At 38.8% G+C, this 20557-nt stretch overlaps 1 protein-coding gene and 1 long non-coding RNA gene across 3 annotated transcripts in view; one reads left to right on the forward strand and one right to left on the reverse strand.

Moving 5' to 3' along the window:
• LOC150077205 (uncharacterized) overlaps nucleotides 1-20557 on the reverse strand; it is a 73899-nt gene that overhangs the window by 17729 nt on the left and 35613 nt on the right. The window lies entirely within an intron of this gene.
• The window catches only part of LOC150077206 (transcription factor GATA-4-like), a 42622-nt gene that overhangs the window by 3198 nt on the left and 18867 nt on the right, over nucleotides 1-20557 (forward strand). For both annotated transcript variants that reach the window (XM_090386167.1, XM_090386168.1), the window contains exon 3: nucleotides 19690-19876. In XM_090386167.1, the coding sequence (XP_090242293.1) occupies nucleotides 19690-19876 (187 nt within the window). The remainder of the gene's footprint in view (nucleotides 1-19689; nucleotides 19877-20557) is intronic.

The following is a 20557-nucleotide window of genomic DNA, read 5'->3' on the forward strand; positions in this document are numbered from 1 at the left end:
TTTTGGCCAACTGTCAAAGAAGAGGACACTTTTGTGCAGAGAACAGTGGAATACTTGTTATGACTTGACATGATCACGCAAATGAGATGGCTGAATCAGTTCTAAAAAGAACAGCTCATCGATTATCAATCTGAGTTTTCTTTATGCAAGTGTTTTCGCAGATCTGTTTAACTTCACACAAATATTTACACAAATTCTCTGTTATAAATAACGGTCAGTTATTTTGGACAAACCACTTCTGTTCACCGCGTCTACTGGACGAAGTCTGAGAGGACAACTTTTACAACGTTGCTGCTATAGGTAGAAACCTTCATCAACGTACCACCTGTTAATATAGCTGCTGCCATTAGCCACACACAAAATTCAGTCTCATGGCTGTACAGTTACACCCTGTAAGGACAGATAATATATAAAAAAAACATACAAAAAAGGGATATTTTACCATTTAACCCAGACCAATCAAATGTCCAATGATTCCTTATATGCAATAGACATTGAACTTCTTGAAACGTTTCATTGAAATACAATTAACCTAACAATTGGTATTTATGAGACAAGGATTCAAATATAATTATTCATAACTGTTTAAGCTAACAAATTACACCATGGTCCTGTTTATTTATTAACCTTGGGACGTTATCAAACAATCTTTAGGGTACGCTAATATGCCGCCGAAATCAGTCTTCGGGATCTCCCCCTCTTCTAAATATCTAAGGAAGGAAGATAACCCTGGCATTTACAAAGCTATCAGGGGTGGAGCTGCTGATAAGGTTCTCAACAGTTTTCATACATGCCAGGAATAGAAAGACGAGTTTCTGAACGTCACTTTGAGAACGTCAAGTTGTTCATGCCTTGTCATATATGCCAGTTATTTACGGTCTTCATCTGTATACAATTACCTGATAGTGTCTTCTGTTGAAGCTACAAGAACCTTCTTTTAGCTGCAAAAAAATTTCGAAATCTTCCCTGTAAACTCAAGGGACATCAGAGAAAACTTGTATCCAGTTTTGTTCAAACAAAAGTGTTTTAATTGTGACAATTATAGATAACGTCATGAGGGAGAAAATTTCTCCGGACGAAGAAAGGAATATGAAAGAAAACAGCGAATATTCCAAATCAGAAGACCTGTAAAGCAATAAATAATAATCTAGCTGTAATTCCTGAAACTTGGCAAGTTGATAATCTTAAATACTCTGGATAGAAATTCGTAGTTTATATCATTAATAGTAACATAATCAGAAATATGAATCTTCCCCCAACCTCTGACTGCAGTATAGGATTCACAATGCTGTTAATGAAGTTTCCAAGAAGTCCAAGTTGGAGGTGGTTGGAGGGTCTTCCAAGAGCGTTCGAAGCATGCACTGTAGGACTAGGATTGAGAGATCGCGTGGACACACAGTTCAGCTAATAAATATCTTTATCAATTTCCAACTTCCTTCGTAGTAGACATACATGTGCCTGTGAAGTCCTGAGGTCCGAATGCAGTCGAAATAGTGATGGCAATCTGTTCTTATTCAGAGTTATTGCCTAGGTCCACCTCCAAGTTTTCTATTTCCAGTTTCTGACGTCTAGAGCCTTCTTTGAAATCCGCGAACTACTGCACAACTAACGGTGAGTAGTAACTTGGCTACATCTGATTCAAAATATACCAGACACGAGTGTTCCAATGACTCCAGGAACAAAGATTCAGACAGATGGTTCTTTTTGGACATTCTTAAAATATTAGGGATCCTGACGTAACTGGCTTGTTGCTCCATCAAACAATCTTGGTTTCCTGTCCTCTCCATCATAAAATACATCGCCTTCGTGGGGTAGCACTGAGACCTGAGTTGGAATCCCGTCAATGACGCAAGGAATTTTTATGGCCAGTTTTCACAAAGTTATTCGACTAACTTTGTGACTAAAGCTGAGTTAGTCGTTCTCAAGTTAGGATAGCATGGTTTTTTACTCCGGGAAACTCGGGTTTTTCGTCCAGCAAATAGCAAATCGACCACCGACTACACGCAATTTACAAACATATTATATACGGCGCAATATGGTCTAAATTGTTAATGTACCCAAACTCTACAACAGTAACAACCGGTCCACTAACTTGTAGCCATCAAATCTTGTCCAAATCCAGTACTCATAAACAAATTTAAACTAATGTAAAGTAAAATAAAAGGCGAATTAGAAATTGAATCGTTGCTATCTAAAATGGAAAAATTAAGTTCGATTCGCTTTTTTTTGTTGTTGTTGTTGACTCAGAATAAGTTCTCTTCAGTGAATCATTAGTCCTCAGTAGTACAAATATCAAGCGAACTATTAAGACAGAAATAAAAGTTTTCATTAATAACATCTGGTGAACTTTGTCTATTGTATAATGTTAAGTAGCAGTCAGTATCCGGTAATTAATCTTTTCGTCTAATATATAATGCGATTTTATGAATCCATAAAAGGACCGTCTCCTGTAATAAATATTGCATTCTGTAACATGGGAGATTGTTTTGTCCGCTGTATGACACACTGCCAAAGTGTAATAAACTCATCATTAGAATTCAGCTTGCTACTTTGTATACCTGGATGAGCCGCCAGTTGTATTGGGTATTGTCCCCCTTACACCAAACCTCCCGACATACTCACGGATGTTTTGCTGAGAATTCAAGTGCATCAAGACACCCGCCGTGTCACTCCACACTGTCCGCCTCGTACGACCAGCTGTAGAGTGTCTCAAATGGCTAATGCAACGCCGTCTCACGTGGCGAATTGAATCCCCGCTCCTTATCCAACTATCCGACAACTACTTAGCTCGCATTTCAATGAAAACGTACCAATTTCAATATGCAGGGGGGGCCATTAGGAGCAGCGTTGGCTGTGGACGCTGTTTCCACATTTGGTATGCGTCGCAAGGCTACAAGAGGTTTGCCACGACACACGAGATAAATCAGAAAGAAAATGACGGGGGAAAAAATACCCCAATGGTTGGCTGTGAGCGAGCTGACATGCCTTGAATACTAATGAACTTCCGTCGTTGGCACGCATCTGCCGTCATTCTGCCAAGCGAAGTGAGTGACCTCACCGTTTTGTGTCGACCAGCTGAAGTTTGAGCTTAATCCTTCAAAGTTGCTGATTGATATGGATCTGGAAGTGATTAACTATTTCGAACTACACGACTGTCGGTATGATGTCTTATTAGCGTCCGTGATGCCTTCATCCACCACGATAACACGTGTGTTCTTTATTCGCAGTAGTCGCCCCCCAATCCACACCCCAAGGATTACATTTATTCGATCATCAGAAGCGAAGGTGACGTCAAGAATCCGAATTATTCAAAAAAAGGATCTGTTTAAAAGTTCCAGCCAATTGGAATTCGTTCACAGGAAGTAAGTTGATCAAATAATTTGAACTTAATTGTTGTTTAGATTTTAAACCACCAATTTCCTCAGCCAAAGGCAAACAGCAGCGATGTTTTCAGGTGGACCTCGATAAACTAATATTACTATGTCCTTACTAGTCCTGGACAGGATCAGTTTACTACTTTTAAATCAAAAAATAAGTTAACTTCTTTAGTTCACTTTAAAGTATGCCTCGCTGGTCGAAACACATCACCTTCACGGATTCAGGTGATGGATGATGAGGGTATACTTCAAGGACAATGTCTCAGTTTTTAAATGGAACGTTTCCTTAAAATATGCAAGACGTTTTTGCATTTTTATGTTTAGGAATTCTGCCATTATTCTGACTTAGTTACGTGAGTGAAACATCGAAGTCAAGCACCTAATAACTGCTGCACCAATAAGCAGATTCACGAAGATCATGCTAGTTTTTTTCGCTTTTTTTCTTGCATATACGCGTGTAAATACAGGGTCAAATCCGGATTACACTGACAAAGATAAGAAACATTTCGTATTTTGAATCTTAAAAGATCAAATCGTTGGATTTTTTAAACTCTCATAACCTATTTTTTTCGCGTGGTGTGTCCAAAAACTTTTGTTCGTGCAATAAGAAACAAGTTTGACATTCTAATTACCTGCTTTAGCAGAAAGTCGTCGACATCGCAGTTGCCTTTCCATGTTTTTGCTTTTGTGCCAGCCTTTAATATAAAAAAAAAAAAAAAAAACGGATAGCGTCACACGTTAGGAAATTCCGTAAATGGGGAGAAAAAGGGAATTGTCCCTCATGCAATTTTCTTAAGATGAAAGATTAACTTTCATGTTACTTTGCTTTCGTCGATAAATTATTGCTTATATCTATATCTACTTTATAAGAAGTTCAATTCAAAACATTACAGTTGCATTCTTTAAAGAAAAATTACCTTAGTTATATAATCCTGAGTGGAAATATCAAAAACTATGGACATTCTGTTCATACTTCTTGATATTGCTAAAAAACTATGGACCTAATAAGTCAGAACGCCACCAAAAGACTCATAAATTCTGTTTTTCTCAATGTGAATTTCTTTTCCGTACACGAAAAAATCTGGGTTGAAAGCTGGTCCATAAGAAGAAAACGTTATTGGCGTATTTTCAAGGAGGACCAAATAAACCGATCTTGAGCAAAGCTAGAAGACTTTTTCTGGTACTCTTCCAGCTTTTCCTGTCAAAAAGAGGCGATCAGATCTTAGAACACACGCAGTTTACTGATAACAGCACACCTAAATCTCACTACATGAGTTACATCGGCATTGAGTTAGAAAAATTCCAGTGGAACGCGGGGTGTGGGAAGGGAGCGAAAGAGAAGCGAAAATATTGTCTGCCAGGCAGCAGTGCAACTCCCTCAAGCCCGATTTGTTCGATCCACTCTGACCATTCTGTAGGACATCTTGCCCTCCCTAAGACCTCTAGCCTCTCATCATTTTTATCCCTGAACTCTCCATTATATCCCTGGTCTTTCTTTTTTTTTTCAATTTTCAAGGGCTTACCTTCCATATTGCCCAAAGACCAGAGAGAGCGTAGCCTCCATATGCCATTCGTCTGGTGAGGTCTCTGTTCGATCCCCCATGAACAATAAAAAGGTGAAATTCTTGAAATCCTCTTCATTCGAGGCTTAATTAGTTAGCTGATCTCAGGCAGACTGGATAAGATTTCCTCTGTGAGTCATTCCAGTTTTACAGCTCCTCATAACAAACAAATCGGGCTGTGGACACAGCATTTAAATGTAGTCTGACTCCTCTTGTACAAAGGGACAATGACATCCCTACTTGCGAAGGTCCTATATATCAGAGATTAGTGGCAGAGAAGAAAATGCATGGGATGATTATGTATTATTAGGGTACACAGAAACCTACAGTAAGGATAAACCGGTCTGTAATGAAGTTACTCAAGGGGGATTAGGCAAGTTAAGGCGGATTATGAGGTCTTTGGCTAAGAACGCAAAAGAAAGCAGCGAGGATTTCTTCGTGTATATTACCACTATAAGGAAAAGGTTGAATGACATTGGATCACTGGGCATGAATGGAATTATCTGCTCAGTTTGCTGAAAAACTGAATAAATGTTTTTCATTTACGTTCACACATGAAGAAGTTTTTAGAAATGGGACTAGCAGAAGTCTGTCTAACAGGAGCAGCAGTTAGATGCTTTTGTAATAACAGAAAGGAAGTTGGAAGAAAAATCACTTCAGCTAAAAGTGAGCAAAGCTCATGAAATCTATCCAATTACGAGAAGCTGAAAAAGAGATGGCTAATTCTTTGGATATAATAATGAGAGTATCCTTAGATCCAAGAGAGGTCTTTAAAAATCAGAGATGTAAAAAGGTATCTGCTATTCACAAGGGAGGTTCAAATGGTGAAGTGGATAACCACAGAAGTGTAAGTTTAACCACTGTGCCAGGAAAAATAATTGATCAATCATTAAAGATCTAATGCAATATCATATTGATAGGAGTGAAGCCATAATGCATAGATTTGTTAAGGAGCAATTTTGTGTGACCAATCTGATTGCCTACTGTGACGTAGTAGCAAAAGAACTAGATGAAAAATAGAAAAGGCTGCTGCAACTCTGATATACAATGCTCTATCATCACGAGCATAGACCCTGGTGGAATGTGATTTATTTACTTTTAATTCAGCTTTCATTTTTCTCCTGTCCTTTTGAGCTTCCCTTAGCTCAGGGTCCTGGTGCAGCTGCTCCACTTGCATCTAGTAGAGTGTTGGGGCTCTAAGGGACGGTGGAATTTTGCGACTCCTACCGCTATTAAATTTTGTATGTCTGGACATATATGTCAACGTTTTTGATCCCAAATATTGGGAGCCGTAACATCTAGTGATTATTATTTTGCCAACACTTTTTTGCTTTTACTACTCTTCTAACAATGGATTGACTCCAGCCGAACTGTGCGTGTTGGTGTTTCTTCACTTCCCTGGAGCCTTTGTGGCTTATCGCTCATCCAAGAATGTTCGAGAATGACTAGAGGATCTCTTTTTAGAGAAATTTCGATCTGTGCAACCCGTGCCATCTCAAGAGTCGGTTGTTTCTGTAGAAGTAGCCCGTTTGCAGTAAGCAGAAGTTGAACCTTCCATATCACGATCCATATGTCTGCTATTTTTAGAAAAATGGGCAAACTCGGCAACGTACTAAAGAATCTGCTTTGCTTTTTTTTTTTTTCTTCATTTGGACACCTGGCCAGCCCAATAAACCACTCAGTCGTCCAATTAGCATTCCCAGCTGACCAGCGCCATCTCCTGTGGTGATCTACACTGGTGTGCAAAACTTAAGGACCAACACTATTTCTAAAGGTTACAATCATAAAATCAAACAAAACAGCCTGTGGCGATTTGCATAACTGTGGCTGTTCAGCAGAAAGCTGGTGCACATGCAAAAATTTGAATCGTGATGAGAGGGCTCACATAAACAGATAAAAGCAGCAGTTCAGCAATTATGTGAAAATTACCACATGGTGAGCACGATTGTCACAGACGTTCGATTGGTTTCATACAGTGCTACAGACAACGAAATTGCCAGTAGACAACATTTGGATCACTTTACCCGGGGTCGAATAATTGGGAAGCTCGAGGAAGGTCGAAGTGCAAAGAGTGTGACTGCAGAGTTCGGTATCGCCCATAGCATCGTCTCACGTGCGTGGTCGGCCTTCAGAACGACAGGTACAGCTGTTCGAAGGACCAGTGGGGGCCGTCCACGAAAAACAACGCCCAATGATGACCGCTATATACTTCTACGGGCCAAGAGGGACCGACACCAGACAGCGGGATTCATTGCAAACCAGCCGCACATGACGAAGGATATCGCGGTTTACTCTGGCCAGGCGACTCCACAAAGGTGGTTTGCCTGACGGCCAGTACGCTGTGTCCCTTTAACACGTGCCCATCGGAGACACCGTTTACAATGGTACATCGAACATAAGGACTGGACAACAGCGCAATGGGGTAAGGTACTCTTTACTGATGAGAGTAGATTCAGTCTCAGCAGCGATTCTGGATGTCAGCTAATCTGGCGAAAGGTCGGCACACAGTATCACCCCGCAAACATCACTGAAAGGGATCGATATGGCGGTCGAGGTGTTCTCGTCTGGGGGAGGCGTTATCTTTGATGGACGTATACAACTCCAGTACGACCCCGAGTTCTTGTTTATGGATGATAACGCCACACCCCATCGCACTGCAGCTGTTGATATGCTTTTGGAAAGTGAGGACATTATTCGTATGGATTGGCCTTCCCCTTCCATCGAACACATATGAGACGCTCTCGGGAGACGCCTAGCGGCACGTCCACACCCACCAGAAAATGTTGACCAGCTGAAGATGACGCTGACAGAGGATTGGACTATGTTACCGCAAGAACTTATCAACAACATTGTTCTAAGTATGGACCAGCCGGTGCAATGCCTGCATCAACATTAGGGGTGGCCATATCTCCTACTGAGGACCACCTCTTCTCTTTGTTCCATCTTTGGCAGTGATGCATCTACATCATAGCAGCCAGTACTATGTTGCCATTTTTGAATAAAGTCCCTCTGTACCGTTTTGTTTTGTTGTTCTGTCGGTGTTGTTTCCTTCATCATTTCTGTACCTCACGAGGTTTCTTTGGCATGCTTTTCCCATATCCAGGCCACTCCTATGAGAAGCTGCAGGAGAAAACCTGACTGGTCGTTAAGTTTTGCACACATTGTATTAACATCTATGTTTATTTCCATTTTATCAGTATAATTAACTTTCATTTGTCTTTAAATATGGAAAAAAGAAATATTATTATCTGTCGTGGATAAATCAGCATTGTTGAAGAAACTTGACAGTGGAACTTTGAAGCAACTGTGTGATCTTTCATCTTTGTTTCATCGACCGTATTCGATATAAAGAATTAGTCTTAGTAATATTGAAAAATTATCTAATTGCATAGTAAAGCAGCTGGACTTCATTGCAAAGATTGGGGTAAAGAAAGGAATAATAAAGCTTGTTGTATATTATTTAATTAAATCTCTAAATAATCTAAATATTAAAAGAAGCAGCAATACATCTGAAGAAATATACTTAAACATTGACTGCTAGTTTTTCTTCTGGAAACTCCTTGGTTATTTAAAGAATGATATTAGAATTATTCTCGCTGAATCACAGAGCAGCTTGTAAGAAGTACACGAGCCTGAATCCCCCAAATCTCTCCGTTGATAATAATCGTAAAAATACTACTCTTGGGACGACCACTTTAAATATTTTTAAAAAGTTTCAATGACATATTGAAATCAATTGGAAACGCCTCTTCTAGATATCCATTGACCTAATTAGGGCGTCCTCGGCGATCGCAACACCATCTGTCTGTTGAGAACGGTGAGGATACTAAACCTATGCCAACAGCTTTAACGAAACTCAAGGGTTCTGAAGAGATAGGGTGAATTTTTTCTTAAGCTAAAACGTGCGGACACGGAGGTCACTTCGTGATCACTGCAAGGTCACCTCTCCTAAAAGCAAAACCAACATGTTGTAAATCATGCAGGCCAAGTGTGAGGTAGGATAAATTTATACTTTCCATAAACATAATGGGACCAAATAAAATTGCCAATATTTCATGTTGAAATGAAAGGTTTGCAAAAAATAATTTCTTGTAGTGAAGGGTACCCGTAGAAAAATAAATAAAATAATGCGATCACATATCCTGAGGTTGCATATAAATTCTGATAGAAGCAGACACAACCCGCCATTCTTCAAGATTAGATTTATTTTACGCTAAATTTAATTTCTAAAAGATCGATTTGTACTGGTCAAATGTGGATTATCTCTGTTGATGAACTTGTATGCAACCACTTAATAATCAGAACTAGCAAGGACAAAAGCATACCTTCGATTCGAATTATATTAAAGAGGAAGTTACCTCAGATGCTTGAAATCGAACTTGAACGAAATTTTCCCAAAGATCTGTCAAGGAAGTATCTTCATTCTAAAAGAAAACCACAAAATAATCCGCTTAGAAGGAGCCACGTAGAAAATATAATTCTTCTAATGGAGGGAGTCTCACGCACCCTCAGTTTCAAATACTATTAGATGCCCAAGCTTGGCTTGTTGAGAACAAGGACGTATGAAACGTCTACTGATTAGAAAATATTTTTCTGATGGAGAGATTCTTATTGGTGGTCACGAATCCTACACTAATGATACCACATATTCAAAGAAGCTTCTTTCTAATCCAACTCTATGCCTTCGTTATCTGATCCTCAGTTCCACAAGCACAGCTCAACAGATACTATGGGCTAGAATACTGGATCCTGAGGTGGGTCAATCGGCTTGCTGGGCGACCATTCAAAATCTGGTCGATTCTCCACTCCTACCTTCGTCTAATCCAGTAGAAAACAGATTTCAGCAGCAAATTTCCACCTGCTAGTAAAACTCATCACAAGGATCATAGATGCACCCTCAGTTTCAAGTACTATTAGATGCCCAAGCTTGGATGGCTGAGAACAAGGACGTACGAGACTTCCATGATTACCATCAACAATTTAGTGTGTTTCAAAAACATGTTCCCCTCAAACATAGCTAGTCTCTATAACGCGGGGTCCTTGTGGGTAACGCTATTTGTAGAATTGCAGTCCACCCCACACGGGGTGGAAAACACCTGAGTTCGAGTGCCGTTGATAATGTGGGGAATTTTTATGGGCTTTTTTTCACAACGTGGCTCAGTTATTCGGTCTGAGAAGAGAACAGTATAGTTTTTTTTTTTTCCCGGAAATCCGAATTTTTCGACAAGCAAACAGAAAATCGACCACAGAACACATGCAATCTATAGACAGTATATATGGAGCAATATGGCCTTAGTCGCTGATGCGCCTAAAACCCTAATACAACAACAACATACTCTATATGGCGCCTCCGTAGCCAGGTGGGAAGGAGCAGCAATGCATAGCACACGCTTCTTGATTAGACCGGGGTTCGAGCCCGTCACCACCAAATACGGAGGATGCGGAAAGGTCATTCAGGGAATGACCACCGCATATCCCGGAGCAATATGGCCTTAGTTGCTAATGCTCCTAAAAACCAAATAACAACAAATAACATACTCTATAACGCGCTCCCCACAGATTCCTACAAATTTAGTACAAAAAAACTGAGCATTCAAATGATTAATGGGACGTAATGGAACATTCCATTAAACATTGGAATTGAATGGAATGGAATGAAACAAATATCGACAAGAATAATATAGATGGCATCAATCAAACTATTGTATGTTGTTTTAGTAGGGTTAGGGGCATCGGCGACTAAGGCCATATTGTTCTGTGTATATTGTCAATAATTTGCATGTGGTCTGTGGTCGATTTTCTGTTTGCTGGTCGAAGAAACCGACTAACTCAATAGGTTGTGAAAAGGCGCGTAAAAATTCCTCTCGTCATCGGCATGATTCGAATTCAGGTCTTTTCCACTCTGTGTGGGGATGACTTTGATCCTACCAACTGTGTTACCCACGAGGACTATAAGAGGGATAAAACAGTCAAAAGAATATCACACGGAGATGTACAAGGATAGGATAGAAATTTGAACAATTGGAAGAGGATGGCGAAGAAGTTGCCTGAAGAAACTGCACTGGTACTAAGAGAAATAAAAGGAATCTTGACTGAACTCCTGAAATTGCTCAGATAACTTTCGTACAAAATGTCTTAAATACTGAAAAATCCCCAGAACTTGGAATAATGCCATTCTGGTGCTTATGTTGAAATGTGAAAAGAAGGATTGGAGAACTATGGTCCAATACGCTTATTATTATCTGTTTGAAAAATGTTTACGAAAATAAATCACAGAATTAAAGTCTATAAAGATCTTAAACAAGGTAGCAAAAGTGTTTCAGAAGTAATTATGGATCACATCCATGTGTTAGACAGTTGATCGAAAAAAACAGATTGATATAATAAACCAATATATTTGTCACAATTTAATAATTGACGTTGTATTACTACAGATATAATATATCTTAAACTCGATAAAAAACAGTTATACATTTCCAGTAGAAAAGAGAATTCGCCAAGAAGATACGATCTTCCCCTCAACTATTTACTGCAGTATTGGAAGATGTATTTAGAGGCCTAGATTATACGTCAGCTGGAATTAAAATAAATAGAGAAAGGCTCACAGATGATTCACACAGGATGCAGAACCAACCGCAGAAGCCATGCTGGACTATGAAAAATACTAAGTGTGTTTAAGAAAGCTTCTAGTAAAGCAGGTTTAAGACTAAACATTGCTAACGAGTGATAAACACGCACCTATAAGAATGGTTAAAATAGAAAACCAGGAAATAGAAAAAAAAATCGTCAGAATACATTTATCTGGGACAAAATTGCAAGCCGTCAGAATGCATTTATCTGGGACAAAATAGCACGCATCGAAAGCAGACAGATGGAAGAAATTGACAGTTAGTTGTAGGTTTTTAGGCACAGCAACGACAGGTCATATTGCGCAGTATATATGTTTGTGGTCGATTTACTGTTCGCTGAAAAACCCGAATTTCCCGTCTGAGACTAACTAACTCAGCCACGTTGTGAAAACGACCCAAAAAATTCCTCGCGCCATTGACAGAATTTGAACCCAGGTCTTTTCCACCCGGTGTGAGGAGGACGGCGATTATACAAAGCGATGATTATACCCACGAGGGCTAGAAATTAGAAAGAATTCAACTTGGCTGGACTGTGCGGAAAAAATTAAAAATATTTGAAGATGAGGAAATTCCAACAAGCTTAAAACAAAGGGTATTTAGCCAGTGCATTTTGTCTGATATCATGTGGAAGCGAAAGATGTCGTTTATTAGAAAGGCCGAACGTTATACAACGAGAGAATTACTGTAAGGGACAGAAAGCTAAAAGATCAGCGCAGAACAGGGGTTATTAACATCCATATTAAGTTCTGGTCCACCTTTCTTGCGTTATGTCCAACCCATTTCCGCTTTAAGAGGAAATGGGTTAGATATATTGAAAGTTGTAATGATAAAAGATGGACCAGGAAGTTAATGGAATTGAGATTAATTTTACCCACGAATCATGTTTTTTTTTGGGATCCAGTGGCGGAAGAAGGCACGTCAAGAGACAATGACAATCCAGTCTGCTGAACAGCATACTGCGCCAGCACTCTGAGAGTCCTCAGATAATACAGTAGTTGTACACCTCTCGTCATTATTGATGGCAAGACATTATACTGAAGCCATTCTGAGGCAGGTACATCTTCCCCTTCTACTCTAGCCAGACGTCTTCCCTTTCAAAGACCAGTAGTAATATGCATTATGTGAACTCTCTCTCTCTCTCTCTCTCTGACTTAATCAAGATTGTCCAGAAAGTCTCTGCAACAGTACAAGAAATGAACATTCAACCTCAACTTGCACCTTAATTTTTGAAATCAACCAATGCTTATTCTTCAGTTGTGGTACTCGTCCTTTCCAGATTCGCATCACAATTCTAATTTCAAAGAAGTTGAAAACTGATTGCAAAGCTATTTAAGATGATTACCATCCTTCTGGAAATCTTATAAAAATTGCTTAAATAATTCTAATTTGCTCTGGTATGGAGATAATTAATTGGTCTTTCGCTGAATTCACTAGACTTTTCTCATTCAATATTTTCTGAGAACAATACAAGAACCTTCAAATGTTCACAAAGTAACCATTATGTTCTTAATATTTAACTTTATTAAGAAGTTGAGATTTTAATACGCCTCCTTTACTTGACGATCGAAGGAACATTTCCCGATTAATGACTGTGTTAAGGAATCACACAGGCGAAAGATCTCAATCTCTGTTCACTTCACTCCAATTAATTGGGAAATATTATTGCAGCCAACAAGTGAATTCTCCTGAAAAACGCAGGGAATGAACTCCTTATTGTCCAGGATTTTGCCTTGGAATCATAATTTCTGCAGAAGTTTTTGGAAGACCCAAATGAAATATTGCATTTTCATTCTGGAAACTGTTAATCTCGCATATAGAAACCATTCATAATTTCAATTGTATTGAAGAGGTTCTTGTCGAATCAGTATAGGCGGACCAAGTCCGCGAACTGTGGATCTTATACAGCACATGGTGAATTAAGATACTAAACATCCTTTTTTATTTTTGGGGTTATTCCTCTGCACCCAGGGCCGGATTGAAACATGTTGTGACCCTAAGCTATAACATGAGGCCCTTCTCTCTTACAGTTCACCTGTGACAATATTAAAAAAGGATTTTTGAAGATGGAGCGGAGCCACTTGTAATGCGAGGCCCTAAGCTGTAGCTTGTTTAGCTTATATGTAAATCCGACCCTGTCTGCACTCTAAATAAGCAAAAAGCAATCATTCCAGTGCTTTCTCGGATCATGTAGTCCAAGGAAATTGTAAAAGATAAAGACTCTCTCTTAACTTCATTTACTCAACTATGGATCTTAAATGGGTTTCTTACAAGCTCATTTCTTGCGGTAAATTGTTTGTAGAATCCTTGGTTTATTTTAGACTTGGTGCCACACTTAATAAGCACAATTAGCCTTTTTTAAAAATCTGTTAATATTCTTCCTTTCTTTTTTTAAAAACAGAACTGGAACATATGAAACAAAACTTATTAAGTTTACTTATGCAGACCCTGTGTCCAAAATGTGTCCATTGGCCAACCAATCGCACCAAACGTAACAGCTTTGCATAGGACTCTTAGATCCATCTCTATATCAACGAGCACCCAAGGTCCCACCCTCTAATATACGGAGAAGCGTACAGTCATTAATGGGAACATCTCTCACTTATTTATTACCCAATACCAAAACTGCCATTTTCTCATATGTTGGAGGATTGATTTCTCACATTACGTTCTCTCTCAGATATAACAGCGTTGAGAATCAATATTCAGAACTGAATACTGACATCACAGAACAGAACTTGACTCCATTGTTTCAACTGCAGTGCTCTGTACTTCAAGATAATCAGACTCTCTTGTGGGATTTTTGTATGAGCAGCGTTTTAAAAGGGAATTTCTGCGGGATCTTCACTAAAAACAATTTTCCGTGATGAAACCAATTTTCTAGTCATGAAGACAACTTTTTTGTGTGTATTTGTGAAGATGAATTGATGGCATTCTTCCTCTTGATGAGACCACACAAGCGAAGGGACATATATTCAAGTTGAGAAAGGATGGTTGCAAGATAGATGGGCGGAACTTTGCCTTCAGCCAGCGGGTGGTTGACTGTTGGAACAAACTTCCATTTATTGTTGTGGAAGTGGGTGGGTTGAATAAATTCAAGGAAGACAAATTCTTGGAGGGTATAGCTGGATGAAGTGTGCAGCTTTTCTCTTTTTTTGTTAATGCTTCATAAGCTTGCTTCCTTGGAAAAAAGGTTGTAAAAACTGTGTTAAATGAGCGAAACTCGCAGATTTCCTAACAGAGTCCCTTTTGTTTAAGTTAAGACACCCTGTATACCTTTATTGTTGTCATAAGGTTTTAGGCACACCACCAACTTAGGTCATTTTTGCGCCGTATATAATATGTCTGTAAATTGCGTGTGTTCTTTGGTTATTTGCTGGACGAAAAACTTGAGTTTCGGGTAGGTAAAGCCATTCTACCTTCACCTCAGACCTAACTCAGCCACGTTCTTAAAAAGGCCCATAAAAATTCCTCGCGTCATTGAACGGCATTCGAACTCAAGTCCTTTTCACCGGGTGTGGGGAGGACATACCTTTGTATTAGATTGGAATATTATCTCATCTGCGACCCAACTCCAATGCAAATTGACGTACAGATATGGTTCTGTTGTGTTGGACTACTAAAGCCAAATATTCGTTATTCAAAGTTGTTACTCGTGGACAGCCTTCATGTTTCCTACCAGTTACATGTTCTTCCCTTCTAGAATTATTTCAAATCCTTAAGATTACACTTTCGGACACATTGAAGAACCTGACGATCTACGCATGTGGTTGGTCCTACTCCATCCTTCCAACAGCTCTCCGTCCCTAACAATCATCCGGACAGTACCTCTTGCCATATCACACAGCCTTGTTGGTCTGGCGAGTAGCACAGTAGCTGTAATCACCATTCTCCCTACACAGGGTGGAAATGTCGCGAATTCGAATCCCGTCAATGACGTGAGGAATTTTTATGGACTTTTTTTTCACTCTGTGGGTGAGTTAGTCAGCCTTAGAAGTGGACAGCGAGGTTTTCCCACCGGAAACTCGGGTTTTTCGCCCAGAAAAAATGGGCAGATTGAACAGAGAACAACACACGCAATTTATGGATATAATACACATGGGCTTATAAAGTCTGACTTGGGTGGGTGGGCATAATAAGACAGTTCTCTTACAGGAATACAACCATACACGTAGGTGCGCGAAATTTGCAATTCCAAGTGAATCTGTTTCACTCACTGAATTTTCATTGCACGTTGGAACGATAATTTTCCACTTATTGCTGTTGAAGCTGCTCCTTCACTTTAGTGTTTTTCTTTTATTATTATTAATTTCTTATTTTCCCTTCTTTCTGTTTTCTGTTTGAACATTTATCTTTAGAGATATCTTGTTCTTGTTCATTATTAAAATGCGCTTTTCGTTTTAAATGTTAGAATGTTTTATAGTAATCGGTAAATGAATCTTCTAACAACATATTGAATCTTTAAAAGTTTCATTAAAGTCTTTATTAAGTCTTTAAAAACACCTGTTTAATAACAAGCTGTTTAGGTCGTATGGAAATGATTTAGAGTGATGGATAGGTTTAAAATGTACAATAAACATTTATCTATATGTACGGAAACAATTTAGAAATATTATAATATTTCACATGATATTTTTTATTTTATGTACAAATTTCAAAAACGGAAGTTAAATCTTACCTTTGGTGATTTGTCCCGAATCTCTGTTCATGAAATTTGAGCTGATCTGTAGTACATTTTCAAAACCACGATCTTTCCCTCGAATTTTGAATCTATAATGACATATCATACATCATTTGAAAAGCCTTGATGAGGAACAGAGTTGATGATATTAATTTTTAATTACAAAAATAATGAACTGAAATTTCGGTTTGTTTTTTTTTTTGGCCACTCGGGATTACTGGTTAAATCTTTCGTTGGATCAGGGGCTGGCTGAAAAATAGACATAACTCAGGGTGGACTAGTATAGCAAGTGGAGTCCCTCAGGAATCAGTATTAGTTCAACTTCTGGTCAGACCATTTTGCTTCAAAATGACTTAGATCGTTTGCATAAAGGTTTCTGGAAAAATGACAACTACTGGTTTTGCATCTAGGAAACAGAAATCGAGGGTTATTTATATGCTAGGGTAGTGGAGTTAAAAGTGGCCCAAAACGAAAAAGACTACACGGTTACCATTCAGTCAGATATGAAATTTTCCATGCATTTCAAACAAGAGGCTAAGAGGGTCCATGGTATCCTGACTATGATATATAAGATCATGAACTCCCTGATTACACGAATTGTCTGCAACATTGATCGAATACAGAGAGTTTGGTAGAGTTCAAATTGAAATTAGATAGCCACTTTTTGTCAAATAATGAATGATAGATTTCGATCTAATAACCTACCTTGGAAAAACACCAGATGCAAACTTGCATTAAATAAAGAACGTTTAAAGAGAATATGTCAAGTTTCTACTAAATTTCTATCAATACAGACACAATTTTGAACTATGCTATACAAAAACTGAAGGATGCATCACAAAATAAAACCTTATTACACTTGTGTCGACCTTTAAGATGGATGGATTGCCAAGGCCTGTAAATTACATCATACTGTATAAGTCTATAATGTATTGACTACAAAAAAAAAAGTTTAATGATCCACCGACAAGAATTACGCCATTAATGTAGACTAAATACGTGTGGTATGGAGCATCAAACGTTTTGCGCAAGACTAGGGGAACAAAAAAAAAAGTCAGCACCACTGAAATATCTCCCCTTAATAATGACCTCCTGATACTGTTTGGGGCCATCTACTGACACTGTATTTAGCAGCGACCTCTCACAACAAATACATCAATCACCTTGTCCTCGGAACTAAGTACCTCGTATAATTATTAGGTTCCTTCTCCTAATTGGGTTTATCAAGGGCAGATCGCTATCTGGTGACTGAGTCCCTATCACCTAACCTACGTCAGCACTCTAAACACATTGTTATTGATCTTTCTCTCTTTTCCTTTTCTATTTGGCAGTTTCGTTTCGGCGATTGGAATTCTGTGATGAACTGTCGTCTAGGGTTATATATCTGATAAGGCTGTCAACATTACTTTTATTAATTATGACCGCTACATTCGTGTGTATTTCGTGAGAGTTGATTACAGTAAATATATATCCGTGTCGTTAAAAACTATTACTTCTACCGCTTTCCTTACGTGACGCTCAATTGGGACTCCAATGTAGTTCTGTGTCGAGCTTGATGCCGAGACAGTCTCTACAATGTTTGCTAATTAGTGATGACTGGATTCATGACAGCCAACATTGAAGATGACAAACGTTTCGGTGGTTGGGGATAAAGGGAAGAATTCCGAGTGCATGGATTGAAATGTGGTGAAACAATGTTATTAATCTCTCTTCGCATCATTTCGGATAACGGTCCATTATATAAAAAATTAAAACTTTTCTTTCTCGTTTTAAACGCCCGTATTTTCAAATTTAAGAGAAGATACTTTAACTTCTTTGGTTGTTGTTTCCATTTTTCTTGCATTTGTAATTTATCTTTCCTTTTTCATCTTTTAAACCTTTGCTGAAACTTCTTTAGACATCGTAAAGTGTATTTAATGAGTGGGTCCTCATTTTTTAAATCAAGCAGCAACAGCCCGTTGTTTTCAACTTTCAGACTGAGTTACACTAACCCGATGGGCCAATATATTAGATACTTACCTAATAGGGAGTAGATCTCTCATTTAGGCCTCACAACAGCTTGGATTCGTCGTGGCATGGACTCAAAGAGTTGTCGAAAGCGTGTCACAGGGATGCTGATCCATATCGACTCAAATGCTACCCACAGTTATTGCAAATTTGATGGTTGCGGATCTCTGATCCGCAGCGCTCGTTCCACCTCATTTCAGATGTGCAATTGCATTAAGATCTGGTGCCTGTGGAGGACTCTTTCCAGTAGGCTGAATTCGCTGTCATGTTATTGGAACTAGTTCTGTTCAATTCTGGTATTTCGACATGGTGCCTTATGCTGTTGAAAGAACTGATTCGCAGATGGATAAACTGCAATCATAAACGGATTCACGCCTTGTCGGGAACAATTTCTAGATAACCTGTGGCGTCCAAATATAGCTCCAATGGTATCAAGGGACGCAATCTGCACCATAAAAATGTTACCAATACAGAATTATTTTGTGTTGGTGACATATACGATTACTTAAGATGATTCGTGGCTAAATCTATTATATTACTATGCATTTTTTTTACATAATAAATAAACGTTATAAATAAAACGAATACGTTTATGTCGTTTTGTATAAGTTGCCCATTCATTCAGTTTACACTTCAACGTAAAAGAAAGCGATCTTCGAGGATTGAACGTGCAAAGCCATTTAAATTACTTATAGTTTTGGTATGAGCAAGAAAATATTTCTACAACTTCAGATAGCGATTTTTATCAGTACTTTCGCAAACACGTATTGATAAACAACTATTCCAACTGCTAAGATAACACTAACTGCAAAGTTAATATGTCATCTCCCATCCAGGAGTCACTGGAACCATTAAGATTACAAGAGAGTTAAAACGTGTTTTTCCGCTTTTTCACATTTCAAAATGTGGTATGCAAAGCATAAATTGTAGACAAGGACGGTCGTCTATTTCAATGCATTTTAAGTTTTACTCAAAATTCAGTTAGCGAACGCAAAAGAAATCAATTTGGACCAGAATGCTTTCTTAAAGACTGATGTAAATTTTGTTTATGATCGCACTATATTAGCGACAGTACAGATAACATAATCGCTTTTCCTTATCTTTATGACGGACCTCGGGGCGGGCTGGATTGAAATGGTGGAAGATTGTTTGTTCTCCGCTTCCTCTATGGCAAGTAAGAATCCTTCGTATTTTTGCCGAAATAAGTGCATACTTGTAAGCCAAAGAATCGTTAAATTGACAGAAAAATATATCATATCAGAATTCTAATATGTTCCAGAGATGGAACTCGATCGTATATTTCAGAAGGGTAGACGGATAGAGATCCCTCTCTATACGTTAGAGTTCAATATCGTCAATGCACGAATCCATGTGTATTACTCTAAGATGCTCTTCTTGGGCTACAGTTCTTATTTCTGTTATTCTTTCATCCACAGCCCACTGCAGTTGGTTCTCCAGTCGGTCCTCCATCTCGTGATACGTCGTCATGTCTATCCAGGACTAATGGTCTCAACCCTTATCATACCTACGTTGGCGGTGAAGTATCGCCTTGGGGAAGTTTTGACAGCAGCATGAGTTTAGCAGGGATGCAGGCGGCTGGATCGTCATTTGGAAGAAGAGCAGGTAAGTGCCGCAATATTTCAATTTCTATATAGTCGAACAATACATAGTTCTGTGCGCAAAATGGTAGGCATTTGAAATTTCTGAGAAAGAATAGACTAACAGAAAACCAAATTAAATATGCGATAGCAGAAACCTAATAGACGTCCAAAGTATAAACAGAAAATTCATTTTATTTAATATTCTATCAAATCCTCCAGGATCTTTGAAGATCTAATTGAAGGAAATTATCAAGAAATCAAGAAATTTGCCAATATCCTCTCTACAAACTAAGCATTCTATCGCCAATCGGGTGGAGGTCAGCAATCCCCCCACCTTCCGAACTACATCTGATGATCGGGCAATCATAAGTGACGATTATCCTCAAGGGCCGACACACCGGTTCGCATATAAGTGGTGTCGAGGAGGCTCACTTTACGTTCATCTGATAAGCCCTATCTGTAGAGAAACTTAGGGGGAGACCAGCGAGTGGGGGGAAAAGCTTCGGCGTCTTAATTTAGCTAATCAAATCAGCCCAGATAAGGGAGGCGCTGCTCTCTAGATTACAGCCGTAACACGTGCACCTATTTGAAAAGGCGTAACCACAGTGAGCAAGCGTAGATTAATAGCACGAGCTGTTTAATATAGACTTTATGCCTGCCACATCTCCAGAATAATCACTAGTAATTAATGGCTTGGCAAAGA

Source organism: Mastigoproctus giganteus, chromosome 12 (genome assembly GCF_048544385.1).
Source record: "Mastigoproctus giganteus isolate SK-2022 chromosome 12, ASM4854438v1, whole genome shotgun sequence".
Classification (NCBI taxonomy): domain Eukaryota; kingdom Metazoa; phylum Arthropoda; class Arachnida; order Uropygi; family Thelyphonidae; genus Mastigoproctus; species Mastigoproctus giganteus.